The 20,671-nt window shown below is 46.6% G+C and overlaps 1 protein-coding gene across 8 annotated transcripts; it reads right to left on the bottom strand.

Annotated features, from left to right (window-relative positions):
• Positions 1-1,616: 1,616 nt before the first annotated feature.
• On the bottom strand, positions 1,617-20,347 carry LOC139370214 (A-kinase anchor protein 8-like). 8 transcript variants are annotated; one of them, XM_071109564.1, is made up of 13 exons: positions 20,178-20,347; positions 19,439-19,477; positions 18,740-18,950; positions 14,037-14,601; positions 13,134-13,251; positions 13,004-13,035; positions 12,888-12,918; positions 9,770-9,926; positions 7,784-7,925; positions 7,303-7,408; positions 4,947-5,077; positions 2,788-2,883; positions 1,617-2,651 (listed from the first exon to the last, which is right to left on the bottom strand). In XM_071109564.1, the coding sequence occupies exons 1-13, from the start codon at positions 20,200-20,202 to the stop codon at positions 2,166-2,168; spliced, it is 2,139 nt and encodes a 712-aa protein (XP_070965665.1). In that variant the 5' UTR covers positions 20,203-20,347; the 3' UTR covers positions 1,617-2,165. The 8 variants fall into 8 exon arrangements, with proteins under 8 accessions (XP_070965665.1, XP_070965661.1, XP_070965666.1 ...); XM_071109560.1 differs by having other exon boundaries at positions 13,134-13,260; positions 20,178-20,313; XM_071109565.1 differs by having other exon boundaries at positions 9,809-9,926; positions 13,134-13,260; positions 20,178-20,313.
• Positions 20,348-20,671: the final 324 nt, after the last annotated feature.

Raw genomic sequence — 20,671 nt, 5'->3', positions numbered from 1 at the left:
CAGCCCACTTGTTGCATACAGCCCACTTGATGCATACAGCCCACTTGATGCATACAGCCCACTTGATGCATACAGCCCACTTGATGCATACAGCCCACTTGATGCATACAGCCCACTTGATGCATACAGCCCACTTGATGCATACAGCCCACTTGATGCATACAGCCCACTTGATGCATACAGCCCACTTGTTGCATACAGCCCACTTGATGCATACAGCCCACTTGATGCATACAGCCCACTTGATGCATACAGCCCACTTGATGCATACAGCCCACTTGATGCATACAGCCCACTTGATGCATACAGCCCACTTGATGCATACAGCCCACTTGATGCATACAGCCCACTTGTTGCATACAGCCCACTTGATGCATACAGCCCACTTGTTCCTTCCTTTTAGTTGATTCATGGTCGTCATAGTCAACAAGATTGTATTATGCAGAATGCTGTTACACATTAAGACAAGACCTTAAAGTAGCAGAAATAACAAAGCCTGCTCCTGTTTCAGTAAAAAAGCCAAGGGATGGGACTGCAGAAATATAACCACTCAAATTCACAGAGCAATGGATGCAAGGACTGACCATCCATGATATCAAAATTATAGTTTTAAACATTGGAGTAAAATAAGCTTATATTTCGGATTCTGATAAGGTATGACAACTGAACTAAAAGCTCATGGAGGCGTTTAGAAGAGATGTTCATGAATTAATGGGTACATGTTCTTCATGAATTAATGGGTACACGTTCATTTAGGAGTGATGTTCTTCATGAATTAATGGGTACACGTTCATTTAGGAGTGATGTTCTTCATGAATTAATGGGTACACGTTCATTTAGGAGTGATGTTCTTCATGAATTAATGGGTACATGTTCATTTAGAAGTGATGTTCTTCATGAATTAATGGGTACACGTTAATTTAGAAGTGATGTTCATGAATTAATGGGTACATGTTCCTTTAGAAGTGATGTTCATGAATTAATGGGTACACAGTCATTTAGAAGTGATGTTCATGAATTAATGGGTACACAGTCATTTAGAAGTCCAAAAACGTATGTAGTAACTGCCAAAAGCCCTTTTAAACAAAATACTACTTTGGGGGATACCTAGTCAGTTAAACAACAATGTATTCAACAAATATGTCTTCCGCATTTAACCCAATCCATCTGAATTAGAGAGGTGTGGGGGGGCTGCCTTAAAATCGACGTCTTCAGCACCCGGGGAACAGTGGGTTAACGGTCTTGCTCAGGGGCAGAAAGACAGATTTTTACCTCGTCAGCTCGGGGATTGGATCCAGCAACCTTCCGGGTTACTGGCCCAACGCTCTAACCACTGCCTGCCGCCATCCTGCTGCACCCAATGTGAATGATTGGATTTACAGTGTCGTGTTAAGGTTGTCCTGAGCCTTTTAACCATATGTGTAAAGAAAGAATTTGACCCTTGATCGTATTCTAATCTAAACCCAGAACATCAGCCAGTCTGTTTGTGCGATCATGCCGACTATAATTCTTTGTCGTGTGTCTTGACAAACAGCAATGGAATTGTCAAGAGCACAAAGATCTGAGATCAGGCTAGAAGAAAATCAGCTCAAACAAAGAAACCAAACCAACAGATAAACATTTTAAACATTTATTCTCATCTGTCCAAAAAAGAACATGGATGACAACAGCAACCGTCTGTAAAACTAAATCCTGCCCCGTCTTTCCATCTAAACACACCAACAAATACATTTCAAATAAGTTTTTGCACGTTTGGGAGGAGTCGATAAGAGACGAACCAATCAGCTCAGACTTCCTGGGAATCTAGCTATGACGGACAGGGGGTGCGTCCAGTAGTAATACCAGGTAGGGGGTGTGTCATATCAATAACACTAAGTTCACGGTCCTCTACCCACTGAAACATTGTCAAAATATCCCAACACAGACCGACAGATTCAAAAGGCACAACAAAAAAAGTCTACTTACACAGAAGAGAAACTATATATGAAAACAGATGTATCAGAAGTTTATTAGTGAGTATCGGTTCTGAATGGAGGGGGTGGGGTAAGTATAAATGAATCTGATTGGCTGTTTGTGGAAGGGGTAGAGTGGGATTGGCTGGACAGGGGAGAGAGGGCTGTATTAATTGGTCCAGAGGGAGGTCAAAGGGTCATTGAGAGTAAAGGTCACTCTATGACGACCACGTCAGCATCCTCGTCTTTCTTCTCTACCGCCACACTCTCATCCTCTCCTCCCACTCCTTCATCCTCCTCTTCCTCTCCCAGCTCTCCTTCCACTCCCTCATCCTCCTCTCCAAACTCATCTCCTACTTCAAACCCTTCCTCCTCTTCCTCTCCTACCTGCTCCAGCTCTCCCTCAGCCTCCCCCTCATCCTGCGTCTCCTCCTCACCCTGCGTGTCCCCCTCTCCTCCCGCTGGCTTCTCTACTTGCGCCTCTTCCTCCCCTCCATCTGCTACCGCCACTCCCCCCTCCTCCATCTTCTCCTCCTCTACCCCATCAGCCCCGGTGGCCTCCTGCGATGTCTCTGGCCCCGCCTCTTCCTTGGTGGTCTCCGCCAGGCTCTCATTGGTCAGCTCAGCCTCTGACACCTCCATAATCATTGAGTCCTCTGGGTCCTGGTCGTCCTGGTTACCGAGGAAGGGGTTCTCACCCTGCAGAGAGGAGAGAGGAAGGGCAGGGTCAGAGAGAGATTGTGAGTGAGTGAATGAGTGTGTGAGGCACAGAGAGTCAGTGTTTCTAAGGTGGGGGGGGGGGGGGGGGTTATGTGTGAGATAGGCGTTTGTGTACCTTGAGGTAACTCTCCAGCTTCTTTCCGATGATTTTGTGGTTGAGGATGCTGCGAGCCACTGACAGACTGGCCCTCTTAGACTGCTCCATCATACCCTGGGGTCACGCAGGAAGCAAAGGTCACACAGGAGTCAGTGGGGGAAAGGTCAGAGAGGGCAGAGCAAAAAAAAATTATAAAAAAAGTACTGGTTCCTCCAAATCTTCTGTATCCAACCAAGCAGGGTTTATATTGTATAGTGCTCCCTGCCAATCTCAACCAAGCAGGGTTTATATTGTGTAGTGCTCCCTGCCAATCTCAACCAAGCAGGGTTTATATTGTGTAGTGCTCCCTGTCAATCTCAACCAAGCAGGGTTTATATTGTGTAGTGACCTGGTCTCATCCTGCCCTACAGTCAACATACACTGAGCTGTGTACTGACCTGGTATCAGTCACTATACACTGAGCTGTGTACTGACCTGGTATCATCCTGCCCCTACAGTCAACATATACTGAGCTGTGTACTGACCTGGTCTCATCCTGCCCCACAGTCAATATACACTGAGCTGTGTACTGACCTGGTATCAGTCACTATACACTGAGCTGTGTACTGACCTGGTATCATCCTGCCCCTACAGTCAACATACACTGAGCTGTGTAGTGACCTGGTATCATCCTGCCCTACAGTCAATATACACTGAGCTGTGTACTGACCTGGTATCATCCTGCCCCTACAGTCAATATACACTGAGCTGTGTACTGACCTGGTATCAGTCACTATACACTGAGCTGTGTACTGACCTGGTTTTAGTCACTATACACTGAGCTGTGTAGTGACCTGGTATCAGTCACTATACACTGAGCTGTGTAGTGACCTGGTATCAGTCAATATACACTGAGCTGTGTAGTGACCTGGTATCAGTCAATATACACTGAGCTGTGTAGTGACCTGGTATCAGTCACTATACACTGAGCTGTGTACTGACCTGGTATCAGTCACTATACACTGAGCTGTGTACTGACCTGGTATCATCCTGCCCCTACAGTCAATATACACTGAGCTGTGTAGTGACCTGGTATCAGTCACTATACACTGAGCTGTGTACTGACCTGGTATCAGTCACTATACACTGAGCTGTGTACTGACCTGGTATCAGTCACTATACACTGAGCTGTGTAGTGACCTGGTATCAGTCACTATACACTGAGCTGTGTAGTGACCTGGTATCAGTCACTATACACTGAGCTGTGTACTGACCTGGTATCAGTCACTATACACTGAGCTGTGTACTGACCTGGTATCAGTCACTATACTGTATAGCTGTGTAGTGACCTGGTATCAGTCACTATACACTGAGCTGTGTACTGACCTGGTATCAGTCACTATACACTGAGCTGTGTACTGACCTGGTATCAGTCACTATACACTGAGCTGTGTACTGACCTGGTATCAGTCACTATACACTGAACTGGTTACTGACCTGGTATCAGTCACTATACACTGAACTGGTTACTGACCTGGTATCAGTCACTATACACTGAGCTGTGTAGTGACCTGGTATCAGTCACTATACACTGAGCTGTGTACTGACCTGGTATCAGTCACTATACACTGAGCTGTGTAGTGACCTGGTATCAGTCACTATACACTGAGCTGTGTAGTGACCTGGTATCAGTCACTATACACTGAGCTGTGTACTGACCTGGTATCAGTCACTATACACTGAGCTGTGTAGTGACCTGGTATCAGTCACTATACACTGAGCTGTGTACTGACCTGGTATCAGTCACTATACACTGAGCTGTGTACTGACCTGGTATCAGTCACTATACACTGAGCTGTGTACTGACCTGGTATCAGTCACTATACACTGAGCTGTGTACTGACCTGGTATCAGTCACTATACACTGAGCTGTGTACTGACCTGGTATCAGTCACTATACACTGAGCTGTGTACTGACCTGGTATCAGTCACTATACACTGAGCTGTGTACTGACCTGGTATCAGTCACTATACACTGAGCTGTGCAGTGTACTGACCTGGTATCAGTCACTATACACTGAGCTGTGCAGTGTACTGACCTGGTATCAGTCACTATACACTGACCTGGTATCAGTCACTATACACTGAGCTGTGTACTGACCTGGTATCAGTCACTATACACTGAGCTGTGTACTGACCTTGCGGTTGAAGTTGTGGTCGGGGGACTTGAGGTGTTTCTGTATGACGTAGAACTGCATGGGGATGAATAGGTCACAGGCTGCACAGTGGGCTGCCTCCACCTTCTTCATGAAGTGTTCCATACCCAACTCTGTTACAGAGGGAGAAACAGGGAAACAGTTGGACCAGCAGAGAAGAGAAACACAGAGAAAACCTTTACAAATCCACCCTGTTCCACAGAAGAGTAACACACAGTGCGTACGCAACACACACACAGTGCGTACGCAACACACACACACACACAGTGCGTACGCAACACACACACACACAGTGCGTACGCAACACACACAGTGCGTACGCAACACACACACACAGTGCGTACGCAACACACACACAGTGCGTACGCAACACACACACACACAGTGCGTACGCAACACACACACAGTACGTACACAACACACACAGTACGTACGCAACACACACACACACAGAGTACACAGTACGTTCACAACACAGTACGTTCACAACACACAGTACATTCACAACACACAGTACGTTCACAACACAGTACATTCACAACACACAGTACGTTCACAACACAGTACGTACGTACGCAACACACACACACACACAGAGTACACAGTACGTTCACAACACAGTACGTTCACAACACAGTACGTTCACAACACAGTACGTACGTACGCAACACACACACACACACACAGAGTACACAGTACGTTCACAACACACAGTACGTTCACAACACAGTACGTTCACAACACAGTACGTACGTACGCAACACACACACACACACAGAGTACACAGTACGTTCACAACACACAGTACGTTCACAACACACAGTACGTTCACAACACACAGTACGTTCACAACACACAGTACGTTCACAACATGGTTTCCGTTTGGAAAACGTAGCGCCGGATATTTGACCGGCAGCGTTTTCATCTCCCGGACGTTTAAAGAAACGTACCAGACCCGTAAGCATCGGTTGCATTACCTGATTAGGTCGTCCGCCCACGGTTCAGTAATAAATAATAATAATAACATTTAGATGGTAATTACCTCGTAACCGAACATGTAACTCAACTGCAATGTGAAGATGATACAATACATAGGCGGAGTGTCCATAAGGCTCGGGGGAGGCTTCCCCCTAAAGTACATTTTAATTGCCAAAAATTATATATCCTAATTAGCCTACAAATTAGCTTTTTATTGATCCGTTTGTCAGCAGAGTAGGCGATCATGTAAATGTCCTATTAATAAAGGTTCTGCTAATGTCTCCAGTCTCTCTGCTAATGTCTCCAGTCTCTCTGCTAATGTCTCCAGTCTCTCTGCTAATGTCTCCAGTCTCTCTGCTAATGTCTCTAAAGTTTGGTAGAATTGCATGAAATGTGTTTATGAAAAAAAAAAAGGCCAACATTTTCCTGTGCAAAGAAAGGAGAAAACAAATGTAATATATCGCCTGTGTCTACTCTAAGGCCTACTATTAGGCAAAATTATGTATATCCAATCACCACATGAGGAATAGTAAGCTCTATAAACACTAGTCTGCAAATGCGAGAATACATGGAATGTTTTGTTATAAATGTGATTTTTTTTTAAAAAGGTGAAAATTTGCTTCTCCAAACTTTAAACCTGAAAGTTGATTTGAAAACCAATAGAACAGGAGAAAGGGGCAACTGGTTTCAATGGCAATAGGAAGTCTATCAGATAACTAACTGCCTGTTACGTTTGGTTGGATTCTGGCTACTTTGAAGCGAGGCAAGACATGCCTCAGTATGTGGTAAAACACATTTCACAGAATGAAGTGCATGTTTTCAAAAGATTCATACGGCCTCCAGCTCATTACAAAGTAGGTTGTTGTGATTGTTGCGCAATAACTGGTCTTATTAAACAGACATGTTTTACTCCAGCAGCAACAAACAGCTGTCTGATCTTAAAATCAGCAGGAACAAACAGCTGTCTGATCTTTAATCAGCAGCAACAAACAGCTGTCTGATCTTAAATCAGCAGCAACAAACAGCTGTCTGATCTTAAAATCAGCAGCAACAAACAGCTGTCTGATCTTAAAATCAGCAGCAACAAACAGCTGTCTGATCTTAAAATCAGCAGCAACAAACAGCTGTCTGATCTTAAAATCAGCAGCAACAAACAGCTGTCTGATCTTAAATCAGCAGCAACAAACAGCTGTCTGATCTTAAAATCAGCAGCAACAAACAGCTGTCTGAGCTTAAACCACCAGTTTATTCACTGGTATTTTCATTGGTGGGAAAGTCAAAATGCATTATGTCACAATAGCCCGCTATTAGCGACAAACGGAAACCCTGGTAGACACCACAAACACACTGCTGTCCTTACGCCTGGTGAGGTCCTGTTCCTTGTAGACTTGACAGATGGCAGCACAGTGGTTCTCCATCTGACTGGTCCTCTGCTCCGTCTTCTTATACTTGTTGTTCAGGTACTCCTGGTGTGGACACACACAGTAAGAGGGGGGGGGCCGCTCAAAACACACGGGAATCTTACAGAAGATTGAGTGACTGTCCCCATCTGCATGGGTATGCCTGTGTGTGTCCCCATCTGCATGGGTCTGCCTGTGTGTGTCCCCATCTGCATGGGTCTGCCTGTGTGTGTCCACCTTTGATTGGGTGTGGGTGTGTGTGTGTGTATGCCTGTGTGTTCGCCTTTGATTGTGTGTGTGTGTCTTCCTTTGTGTGTGTGTGTCTGCCTTTGTGTGTGTGTGTCTGCCTTTGTGTGTGTGTGTGTGTGTGTGTGTGTGTCTGCCTTTGTGTGTGTGTGTGTGTGTCTGCCTGTGTGTCCGCCTTTGATTGTGTGTGTGTACCTGTAAGAAGTCTGTGGTGGGTTTGGACAGCTGACTGGACAGGAACTTGAAGTGATCTTTGTGGAACTTGCTCTCCAGGTGGGCCGCCATGTCCTCGTGGTAGAACGAACGGAACTTACACACCGAGCACGCAAACGTCACCCTGTCGACCACACAGAACAACCGTCAGACCACAAGCCTGCCGGCCCAATCAGAGGCAGCTATGTTGGACGGTGTGGTGAGTGAAACTACGGCTAAGTGGTTAGTGTTGAGTAACGCATTATCCCCCCCATCCATTCACAGAGACAGAGGAAAGACTACAGGAGGTCATTCTGCCCTCAGAGAATATTTAGGAAAAGAAGGAGAGGAGACAGAGGGAGGGAGGAGAGCGCGAGGGGAGAGAGCGGGGAGGGAGCGGAGAGAAGACAGGTCATTCTGCCCTCACTGAGAACATAGAGGGGAGAGAGGAGTAGACAGGTCATTCTGCCCTCACTGAGAACATACAGAGCCCTCCCAGAGCCCCCCAGAGTTTTCACCACTTGATTTGTTCCACATTTTGTTTCAGCCTGAATTTAAAACAGATTACATTTATTATTGTCACTGGCCTGCTGCACACAATGCCCCATAATGTCATAGTGGAATGATGTCTCATGAAATTTTTACAAATATATTTAAAATGAAAGCTGAACTATCTTGGGTCAATAAGTATTCAAGCCCTTTGTTATGGCAAGCCTAATTAAGTTCAGGAGTAAACATGTGCTTAACAAGTCACATAATAAGTTGCATGGACTCAGTGTGTAATAATAGTGTTGCACAGTAAATGATTTTGATTGACGATTTCGTCTCTGTACCCTACATGTACAAGTATCTGTAAGGTCACTCAATAGCACAGTAAATTTAAACCACAAAGACCAGGGAGGTTTTCCAATGCCTTAAAGGGCACCGATTGGTCGATATTATTATTATTATTTTTTTTATATAAAAGAAGCATATGCTGAATATCCCTTTGAACAGAGTGAAGTTATTAATTACACTTTGGAAGGTGTATCAATACATCCAGTCACTACTAAGATACAGGCGTCCTTCCTAACGAGGAAGGAAACCACTCAGGGATTTCACCATGAGGCCAATGGTGACTTTTACAGTCACAGAACTTAATAAGAGGAAACTGAGCATGGATCAACAAACGTTACTCCATAATATTAACCTAACTGAAAAAGTGAAAAGGAAGCCTGAACAGAATTAAAATATTCCATAAATATGCATCCTGTTTGCAACAAGGCACTAAATTAATACAAATTGTGGCAAAGCATTTCACTTTTTTGTCCTGAATACAATGTTGTTTGGGACATATCCAACACATTATGGAGTACCACCCTCCATATTTTCAAGCACAGTGGTGGCTGCATCATGTTATGGGTATGCTTGTATTAAGGACTGGGGAATTTTTCTGGATAAAAAGAAACGGAATGGAGATAAGCACAGGCAAAATCCTTGAGGGAAACCTGGTTCAGTCTGCTTCCAATAGACTGGGAGAGGAAATCACCTTTCAGCAGGACAATAACCTAAAACACAAGGCCATATCTACACTGGAGTTGCTTACCAAGAAGACTGAATGTTCCTGAGTCACAGTTTTGACATAAATCTGCTTTCAAATCTATGGCAAGACCTGAAAATGGTTGTCTAGCAATGATCAACAAGCAAGTTGACAAAAGGTTATTCTAACATGTAATGGACAAAACAAAAAATTATCCATTTTAAGCCCACTTTGTAACAGAATGTGGAAAAAGTCAAGGGGTATGAATCCTCTCTGAAGGCGCCTTAGTGACATCACATTCTGTTATAATGATCAGTGGTTTTATTGGTGTATTTAGGAAAAGATTCCATATAAAAACTCTGACCTCTGAGAAAGAGAAGAGAGAGAGGAGAAGATATGTAAAAGGACAGACAGAAAAGGAAGAAAATTAGACGAAGAGAAATTAAGAGATGTATTTTGTAATAACTGACCTCTGGGTTTGACTTTTGGGTGTTAGTGTGACCCCTGACCTTTCCAGGAAGCCGCCCCTCTTCCTCCTGTTTTTGGGGACCTTGTCCTGGGGAGGAGTCTGTTTCCCTGTCTGGAGCTTCTTCTTCATCTGAGAGATCTCCTCCTGCATCGACACCACTGGGGAGAGAGGAGAGGTTACAGTTGGAGAGGAAGACCGATGGAGAGATGAGGCGAAGAGAGGAGGGGAAGTAGAGGGGGAGACGGGGAAAGAGAGGAGGGGGAGACGGGGAAAGAGAGGAGGGGGAGACGGGGAAAGAGAGGAGGGGGAGACGGGGAAAGAGAGGAGGGGGAGACGGGGAAAGAGAGGAGGGGGAGACGGGGAAAGAGAGGAGGGGGAGACGGGGAAAGAGAGGAGGGGGAGACGGGGAAAGAGAGGAGGGGGAGACGGGGAAAGAGAGGAGGGGGAGACGGGGAAAGAGAGGAGGGGGAGACGGGGAAAGAGAGGAGGGGGAGACGGGGAAAGAGAGGAGGGGGAGACGGGGAAAGAGAGGAGGGGGAGACGGGGAAAGAGAGGAGGGGGAGACGGGGAAAGAGAGGAGGGGGAGACGGGGAAAGAGAGGAGGGGGAGACGGGGAAAGAGAGGAGGGGGAGACGGGGAAAGAGAGGAGGGGGAAACGGGGAAAGAGAGGAGGGGGAGACGGGGAAAGAGAGGAGGGGGAGACGGGGAAAGAGAGGAGGGGGAGACGGGGAAAGAGAGGAGGGGGAGACGGGGAAAGAGAGGAGGGGGAGACGGGGAAAGAGAGGAGGGGGAGACGGGGAAAGAGAGGAGGGGGAGACGGGGAAAGAGAGGAGGGGAAATAGCGAGGGAAAGGGAGAGAAGGTTTCCGTGTTGGAGGGGAAGGGAAAGAGGGAGGAGGTGACAGGGAAGCGGGCAAGGGAGGGAAGCAAGGAGGGGCGGTCTATTGAAAATGACATCTAGAGTTGTGAAACGTCACCCAGCTTGAATAAAAGAAGAGCGGAGCAGAAAAGAGAGACTGTCGGTAGGTTTGCATTGACCCAGGTTCATTTGACAAAAGCAATAAGGCAAAAAAAAATCTAAATACAGAAACGGCAGCTATAGGAGAAATGTTCTCCGCTCAACAATCTCTCTGTAGTCCAACTTTCTTTACAGCGGAAAACTTTTCCACAAGTACAATTTTTAAGGTATGAGGGGCATGTGATGTCATCACGTAACAAACTATAAGCTAGACTCCACATTTAATTCTAAACACTTGTTGAATCAAGCTTACTTAAATGTTTCAATTTCTATTATTTTCACTGCATCAAGGATAGCGTACACAGATGTTTCCGCTTTTGCAGCCTTCTTCAGTGTGTAGGTAAAAAAAAAAATAATCTTCAAAACAGCATTTGTAGGGAACAACCAATGAGCAACAAGTGCTTCTAATCAGGTTTGCCACTCATCTGCCAATCAGGGACGAGGCATCTCTGGTCTTCCTGTTTCACCATCCAATTATTCCAGATCTACAGGAGTGCAAGTTTCACCATGGCGACACTTTGGCACATGAGAATTATTAGAATATGGCTCATTAGTAAATTATTACATTCTGTCCATGCTGGCTTTCGGAGGCTACCTGAGACAAGAAACAGATAGGTGGGAGGGCAGACTAAATAGATCATGGAAACACCTCCAAGACACTAGATGGGAATGTGTTGTTTGTTTCTATGACAACACAGTTCAATGGAAACGCACCGTAGCAGGCTATTGTCCCATCTCATTACAATGTTTTCTAAATGTCCACTAATTATCATTACTTTAAATCACTGGGCAAGTTTATGGAGACAATTTATAGTTGTTTTGTGAGGAGAACAGGGGCCAGTTGAAGAGAGGAGGAAGAGGAGGAGAACAGGGGCCAGATGAAGAGAGGAGGAAGAGGAGGAGAACAGGGGCCAGTTGATGAAGAGAGGAGGAAGAGGAGAACAGGGGCCAGTTGAAGAGAGGAGGAAGAGGAGGAGAACAGGGGCCAGATGAAGAGAGGAGGAAGAGGAGGAGAACAGGGGCCAGTTGAAGAGAGGAGGAAGAGGAGGAGAACAGGGGCCAGTTGAAGAGAGGAGGAAGAGGAGGAGAACAGGGGCCAGATGAAGAGAGGAGGAAGAGGAGGAGAACAGGGGCCAGTTGAAGAGAGGAGGAAGAGGAGGAGAACAGGGGCCAGATGAAGAGAGGAGGAAGAGGAGGAGAACAGGGGCCAGTTGATGAAGAGAGGAGGAAGAGGAGGAGAACAGGGGCCAGTTGATGAAGAGAGGAGAAAGAGGAGGAGAACAGGGGCCAGTTGATGAAGAGAGGAGAAAGAGGAGGAGAACAGGGGCCAGTTGATGAAGAGAGGAGAAAGAGGAGGAGAACAGGGGCCAGTTGATGAAGAGAGGAGAAAGAGGAGGAGAACAGGGGCCAGTTGATGAAGAGAGGAGAAAGAGGAGGAGAACAGGGGCCAGTTGATGAAGAGAGGAGGAGAACAGGGGCCAGTTGATGAAGAGAGGAGGAAGAGGAGGAGAACAGGGGCCAGTTGATGAAGAGAGGAGGAAGAGGAGGAGAACAGGGGCCAGTTGATGATGAGAGGAGGAGAACAGGGGCCAGATGAAGAGAGGAGGAAGAGGAGGAGAACAGGGGCCAGTTGATGAAGAGAGGAGGAGAACAGGGGCCAGTTGATGAAGAGAGGAGAAAGAGGAGGAGAACAGGGGCCAGTTGATGAAGAGAGGAGAAAGAGGAGGAGAACAGGGGCCAGTTGATGAAGAGAGGAGAAAGAGGAGGAGAACAGGGGCCAGTTGATGAAGAGAGGAGGAAGAGGAGGAGAACAGGGGCCAGTTGATGAAGAGAGGAGGAGAACAGGGGCCAGTTGATGAAGAGAGGAGAAAGAGGAGGAGAACAGGGGCCAGTTGATGAAGAGAGGAGGAAGAGGAGGAGAACAGGGGCCAGTTGATGAAGAGAGGAGGAAGAGGAGAACAGGGGCCAGTTGATAAAGAGAGGAGGAAGAGGAGGAGAACAGGGGCCAGTTGATGAAGAGAGGAGGAAGAGGAGGAGAACAGGGGCCAGTTGATGAAGAGAGGATAGTAGATCTAATAACAGAGGAGATGAATCCATCTTACCTTTCTCTCCATCAGCTGGGGCTTTGGTTGCCTGGAGAGGAGAGAAACGAAATGACTACTGACACAGACACACACGGTCACACAGATGTGTTAGTTAAGTCACAGCAGCTCCTCACCTCATTTTCTTCACCGTTGTTCTCTGCTGGTTCTGTCATAGAGAGAGACAGAAAGACAGTCAGGTCAGACAGTGCATAGGGGTAGTTACTGTGTGTGGACATTGTCGTCTGTTCTGTGTGTGTGTGGTACCTTCAGCGGTCTCTCCACCTGCGCTCTCTGTCTTGTTCATCTTGGACTCTGGTTCATCTGCTGCGGTCAGAGTCTGTTTTCTCTTCTTCTGACCGTCACGCTGACCACCACCAGGCTGCTGCTGCTGCTGGGGGACATCATCATCACATTGATGACGTGGCCAGTGACACTGCGTCTTCAAAGTCAAATATCTTCAAAACGTGATTGCTGACATGCAAAACATTTTGGGACCATCAGTAGACTAATAAAAACTTTTTTTCCATCTTTAACTTGGATCCCTTAACCATTACTATAATAGACTTTTCTCAAAAGGAACTTTCCAATAGATTCTCAAAAGGAACTTTTCAATAGATTCTCAAAAGGAACTTTCCAATAGATTCTCAAAAGGAACTTTTCAATAGATTCTCAAAAGGAACTTTTCAATAGATTCTCAAAAGGAACTTTTAGTGGACTCCCTGACATATCTCCACTATTACCATAAGGCCTCCATCAGGGGCAGAACCAGGCAAAATAAAAACAGAAAATAAAACCCAGAGAACGGACATTATAATGGAGTTTGGTCCAGATCTCTGCTGGGTGGTGTTGGTAGGGGCCACTATTTCTTGGAGCAGGGCAGTTTCCTTTCAATGGGAAAGGGACAGTTCGGTTCAATCAAAGAGGCATTTGTGGCTATATTGAATAGGGACTGGGGGCGATAGTACGATGACCAAACTATGAGTTTGGGGGGGTAGTTGTCATGTCAATTATATCCACGCCTCCCCAGGCCCTTAGCACTGTAGGCAGGGTAGGGGAGCGTTTAGGGGGTACGGGGGTTGATGAACAGGGGTGGGGGGGTTGGTAGGTAGGTCATCATGCCCTGCTGTGGGGCTGGCAGACTGGCGGGCAGTACGGTAGGGTACTTACTCGGTTGAGGGGCCTCTTGCGCCCGCGCTGGTGGCCTCCCTGGGGGCCCCCTCCAAAGTGGCGCCCTGGGAAGTCCTGGTGCCCAGGGACCCGGCCCTGTTGAGCGGACTGGTGGAAGGCCCCGGTCTGGGGGGGCATGCGGTGACCCAGGAGGGATGGGAGCTTGCCCCTACCCCCAGGGGAGTGACCGCCACCTCCCCGGCCTCCTCCTCTTCCACCCATCCTACCACCACCTCCACCCATGGGAGTGGGGTCGGATCTGCGGCCTCCAAACCCTCCGCGGCCTCCCCCCCTTCTCGGGGAGCGCTGGCCTGCTCCGGCCCAGCTTCCTCCTCCTTGGCCACTGGAGAAGGAGTCTCTCATGTTCTGCCGCTGCATCTTAGCAGCTCCGTAGGAGGAGGAGCTGTCAAAGCCTGAGCCTAGACCACCACCTCCTCCGAAGCCTGAAGCTCTTTGGGTCATGTCCCCTCGGCCATCGCCGTAACCATAGCTACCGGATCTGTAGAGATCCCGGGAGGGGAGGGAGGAGGGGCCCCGCGAGTCGAAGGACTCGTATTGGTCAAACCTGCGAAAAGGGGGAGGGAGGGAGTGGTAGAACGAGCAGAGAGTGAGGGAGGGAATCTCTCTTCCCCTCCTTTTACTCCTCTCTCTCTATGACATGTTTCCCCCCAAGATGATGAGCCACATTAGTGATGTCATAATGATGCAGAATGTTTCTGCCAATCCCAACGCTGCTGAGTCTTGATGTAGGCATTCATGGCAGGAAGGCTTTTCTCTGTCAACATTTGGTTTACACACATTTGAGCATTCCCCATTTCTCATCCACCTCACCCTTCTCTCTGAGGTCAAAGGGGGGGTTGGTTGGTACCCCAGTAGTGGGGGAGGGGGGGTTTACTCCCTAGTCAAGATGAGGTCTCACTGTGTGGGGACAGAGCTGGAGCTGTACAGAATATCAGGGTTGGTTCATGGGTCACAGACAGACAGACAAGAGCAGCCTTATAGAAACAGGACTGTTCCATGTGGCAAATTGCATGTGGGGGTGATTAGACTGTACCACAATACAGAGGGGGCGGGGGGGGCACATTTAGTTGGTGTTCGTTGTGCATTTACAGGGTGGGGCCTCAGCCAGAATATGACCTTGGTTGTTGTCACCGGCATTCGTTCTCTCCCTCCTCCCCCCTCGAGCAACCTCCCGCTCAGACACAGAGAGTCAGGATGAGGTGGACATGTTGGTGTATTTGTCTGAGTCAGATAGATCAGACAGGGGAGTGCATTTGGGGGATCTGTGGGTGCTGCACTTCTACCTCCATGACACAAGGGGAATACTATAACAACCTGCTGCTGACTTCCGTGTGTCTGGGAACTATGCCTGTGGTGGTGAGGGATCTACCTGGGTATATGAATGGGAATCCATAAGCATGACAGTATAATGAAGACAAACCAACTACACCCAGGACAGCATACGGGGTGGAAGGAGCCAGGGTGAGGCTCATATCTCTAGTGCTGGGTGGGAGGAGCCAGGTAGAGGCTCATATCTCTAGTTCTGGGTGGGAGGAGCCAGGTAGAGGCTCATATCTCTAGTGCTGGGTGGGAGGAGCCAGGTAGAGGCTCATCTGGATAGTTACTATCGTTACTTCAACAACAGTTAAAAACCCTTAACTACAGCTAGCTACTTTCTGGTTTAGACTAAACCTACTTGTGTTACCCAAACTAACGGACTGGAATCGGAGAAACAGACTACTTATCCTTAACATGTCATGTTTCAGCAAAATGAAGCAATACGTATCCTTGAGGTCTGAAAATCCCCTTTAAATCAAAACATTTCCCCAACCGAAATACATTGGATATTTACCCTGTAACCCTTACCGTTACATCCTAGCCGTGTCCAGGGGGAGGGGCTAGCTAAGGAGGGCGGGGACAGGAAATATGTGGGTGGTATGTAGTGATTACAGGGAGAGGCTGTGGCAGCAGCATTGTGAGGTGATTAAAGCAGGGAGAGAGAGGCTGTGGAGCAGCATTGTGAGGTGATTAAAGCAGGGAGAGAGAGGCTGTGGAGCAGCATTGTGAGGTGATTAAAGCAGAGAGAGAGAGGCTGTGGAGCAGCATTGTGAGGTGATTAAAGCAGGGAGAGAGGCTGTGGAGCAGCATTGTGAGGTGATTAAAGCAGAGAGAGAGAGGCTGTGGAGCAGCATTGTGAGGTGATTAAAGCAGAGAGAGAGGCTGTGGAGCAGCATTGTGAGGTGATTAAAGCAGGGAGAGAGGCTGTGGAGCAGCATTGTGAGGTGATTAAAGCAGGGAGAGAGAGGCTGTGGAGCAGCATTGTGAGGTGATTAAAGCAGGAAGAGAGAGGCTGTGGCAGCAGCATTGTGAGGTGATTAAAGCAGGAAGAGAGAGGCTGTGGAGCAGCATTGTGAGGTGATTAAAGCAGAGAGAGAGAGGCTGTGGAGCAGCATTGTGAGGTGATTAAAGCAGGGAGAGAGGCTGTGGAGCAGCATTGTGAGGTGATTAAAGCAGGGAGAGAGAGGCTGTGGAGCAGCATTGTGAGGTGATTAAAGCAGGGAGAGAGGCTGTGGAGCAGCATTGTGAGGTGATTAAAGCAGGGAGAGAGAGGCTGTGGAGCAGCATTGTGAGGTGATTAAAGCAGGGAGAGAGAGGCTGTGGAGCAGCATTGTGAGGTGATTAAAGCAGGGAGAGAGAGGCTGTGGAGCAGCATTGTGAGGTGATTAAAGCAGGGAGAGAGAGGCTGTGGAGCAGCAATGTGAGGTGATTAAAGCAGGAAGAGAGAGGCTGTGGCGGCAGCATTGTGAAGTAATTAAAGCAGGGAGAGAGGCTGTGGAGCAGCATTGTGAAGTAATTAAAGCAGGGAGAGAGGCTGTGGCAGCAGCATTGTGAGGTGATTAACTTCTCTGGGATAGGTGGCAGTATTCTCACGTCTGGATGAAAAGCGTGTCCAAAGTAAACTGCCTGCTTCTCAGGCCCAGAAGCTAAGATACGCATATTATTATTAGATTTGGATAGAAAACACTCTGAAGTTTCTAAAACTGTTTGAATCATGTCTGAGTACAACATAGCTAATTTGGCAGGTGAAACCCCGAGGACAAACCATCCAGATGGTTGTTTTTTGGTTGTCTTTTCAATGGATTTTCATTGGTAATCCAGATATCTAAAGGGACTTTCTTGCAGTTCCTACCGCTTCCACCGGATGTCAACAGTCTTTAGAAATTGGTTGAGGTTTTTCCTTTGAGAAATGAAGAAGTAGCACCGTTCAGAACGAGGCTAGAGAGAGGTGTACTCTTTGTTAGAGGCTCCACTTTGTTTTCCTCCGGTATTGAACACAGTTAATCCCGTCTTAAATTTTACCAAAAGTTGTTTTAGGAAAGTAGTTTGAAATGTTTGGACAAAGCTTACAGGTAACGTACGAGAAATTTTGTAGTCATGTCGCGCGAGTTGGAAGCAGTGTTTTTCTGGATCAAACGCGTCAAATAAATGGACATTTTGTTAATATATCGATGGAATTAATCGAACAAAAGGACCATTTGTGATGTTTATGGGACATATTGGAGAGCCAACAGAAGAAGCACGTCAAATTATAAATTTATTTCTGCGTTGTGTGTCGCGCCTGCAGGGTTGAAATATGATCGTCTGTGTATGTTTGCTGGGGTGCTGTCCTCAGATAATAGCATAGTTTGTGTTCCCCGTAAAGCCTTTTTGAAATCTGACACGCTGGCTGAATTCACAAGTGTAGCTTTAATTTGGTGTATTCCATGTGTGATTTCGTGAAAGTTCAATTTTTATAGTAATTTATTTGAATTTGGCGCTCTGCATTTTCACTGGATGTTGGCCAGGTGGGACGCTGGCGTCCCACATATCCCAGAGAGGTTACAGCAGGAAGAGAGAGGGTGTGGCAGCAGCATTGTGAGGTGAATCAAGCAGGAAGAGCGAGGGTGTGGAAGCATTGTGAGGTGATTGAGAGTGATTGAGGTGTGAAGAGAAAGGGGGATTGATATGGAAAACAGCTAGCTGCAGATGTGTGGAAAACACAGGAAAGGTGCAGGTCAGATGATAGAGTGTATGTATAGTGTTGGAAAGGCAGACTACACAACCGTGTGAAGGTGCGTGATTGATCTTGAGGGCAAAGACGTGTGTGTGTGGCGAGTTGAAACCAGGGGAGAGTTAAGGTGTTAGCTTGCTTCAGTTCGGCTGGTGCTAGCTATAATAGTGGGCTAAGCGAACTGAACGAGTGTGGTCGCATACTCCCTTAAAAGACCTTCGCTTGAAAAATGAGAAACGCGACAATAGTCTGTCCATTTTGAGGCGCCATAGCCAGTATACACTCCCTCAATAGTCAAGAGTTAATCTAATAACTCATGGAATATCAAATGTTTACGTTTTTTTTTACAAAGGAGATCTTAGTCAATTTTACACATAACTAAGATGTCTTGTGCAGTATTTCTCAATGAAAGAATTTGCTTGAAAACCAATCATCATCTCTCGTTGAATGACCAAGACTTTCCTGAAGAATCAACACTGTTTGACAGAACAACCCAGGGGGAAATGTACCGAAGACCACAAAAATGTTACAATGTCGTCATGATATATGCACGAGCTGTTCCGGACACTTTGGGCTGAGAAGCATGCGGACACCTTTACCAGCCAGGGGAAAAAAAGTGTGTGCATGTCAGCTAGAGATCTGTGTGTGTTACCTGTCGCTGCGCCCCCCACCCTTCATGCCTCCCTCCAGCTGGGTCAGCATGTCAAGGCGTTGGTTGATCTTAGCGATGACAGCGTCTGCACTGGTTCCCGTCGACAACAGAGAGCTCCCAGAGAGACCCCTCTTGTGCCCCCCTCCGTAGCCCCCCATCCCTGACATGGAGTCCTTGTAGCCCCCTCCATACGGGTCATAGTTGTCTGAGCCTCGGGGGAGAGCAGAGATGATTTTAAGGTGAGGATCACACAGTTTATAGGCAGGGGTATAGAGGTGTAGCTAGCTAGCTACCTGAATCAAAATGAGCCAAATCATAGGCTACCTCGTTTAAAATTCAATAATTTTGATATGGGCGCCTTTGGCTAAGTGCATTTTGTAAATATGATAAGTCAACACAATCAATTAGGTTTAAAGCACAGGAGGCTGCTGAGGGGAGGACGGCACACAATGTCCAGGAACAGAGCGAAAGGAATGGCATCACACCTGGAAACGATGTGTTTGATACGTTCCACTAATTCCACTCCAGCCATTACCGTGAGCCTGTCCTCCCCAAGCAAGGTGTTAGCTAACATTCGGTGGTGTAAAGTGTTACTGTTTATTCAACTAAAACCGCTGGCACATATTCTTGGGCAATTCAGATATGTAATGTTCTAGACTGGTGTTAACAGGTTCAGTACGTTCTCTCTCTCTCTCTTACCTCGGCTCCCCGACCCTCCTCCCCAGCTCGAGTATCCTCCTAACAGATTAAAGAGAGGTTTCAAATTAAAGGGTTATCCACAAGCACTCCAAGACGGGTTGTATAACGCAATGTGGCATATCAGAATAACGTACACACGCGTAGCATAGCTAGCTAATGAATTCACACGGGTGAACGTTTGACAACAAAGAAACTAGTTGTAAGCTAACATCTAGCTAGCTAGCCAACTAACTTCGCTAGCTAACGTTAGTTAACTAGTCGGCAACCTTGCACTTTTACAACCCGTTTGGTAAAAAAAAAACATGAACTATACCGTTAACGGTGGCAATCATAGCTTGTTAGTACGTTAACGTTAGTTACATTCACGTGAAGGGCTGTGGGGATCGTATTCTCTGGAGGGGGAATGTAGAAAAACGGCATATGGCGGCCATTTTCTTAACGCTATTGTGAGTTCAAGTCGTGGCAGACAGACTCCATTTTAATGAGATTACACACCAAGACTGTGGCGTTCTCTTTCTATATAAACCACAGCTAGCTACGTATTGCATACATTACCGGTTCTGTAAAATGACAATGTATAACGTACAAATTAACGTTACTATTTTAGCTTGCTAGCAATCTTGAATGGCTAGCTAACGTTAGCTTGTAAGTAGCTAGCTAGCTGACGTTAGTAATATAACATCTTGAACATGAATAACCTAGTGAAAATATAAACCCATTGGAATATTTTGATACATACCTGAACTGTAGCCACGGCCTTCCATAATTTGATGATATGTTATTGTTGTTGATGGATTTTTAAAAATATATATAAAGCTAGCTACTGTAGCCGTTAGCAAACCAGGAGCAACGGACACAGCAGTGGGCGAATATGTTTAGCTAGGGTCACCAAAAGACACCACCTCGTTTCTCCCATTGGGTCATCCGAAAGCAGGACGCCACTCCCCATACGACTATTGGCTGATCAGAAAACTCTACACTGTAATTGGCTATATAGTCTGTCAGTTAACAAAAGCGAGTGACGGAATAACAATTTTTCTAATCAGTTACTGGGAATAATCATAATTTTTCTTTAACATATTTTATAGATTTCCCTAATGAAAACATATTAGAAATTAATAGTATGCTACAAGCCTGGACAGTAGTGAATGAAACAGTCAGAGTGCACACAACATGTACATACAAATAAATACGTGTTTGTTTGTTTTCCAAGGCACAATAATCATATAAAAT

Source organism: Oncorhynchus clarkii, chromosome 17, assembly GCF_045791955.1.
Source record: "Oncorhynchus clarkii lewisi isolate Uvic-CL-2024 chromosome 17, UVic_Ocla_1.0, whole genome shotgun sequence".
Classification (NCBI taxonomy): Eukaryota; Metazoa; Chordata; class Actinopteri; order Salmoniformes; family Salmonidae; genus Oncorhynchus; species Oncorhynchus clarkii.
The sequence above is the reverse complement of the archived record's forward strand: the minus strand, read 5'-3'. Positions and strand labels throughout refer to the sequence as shown.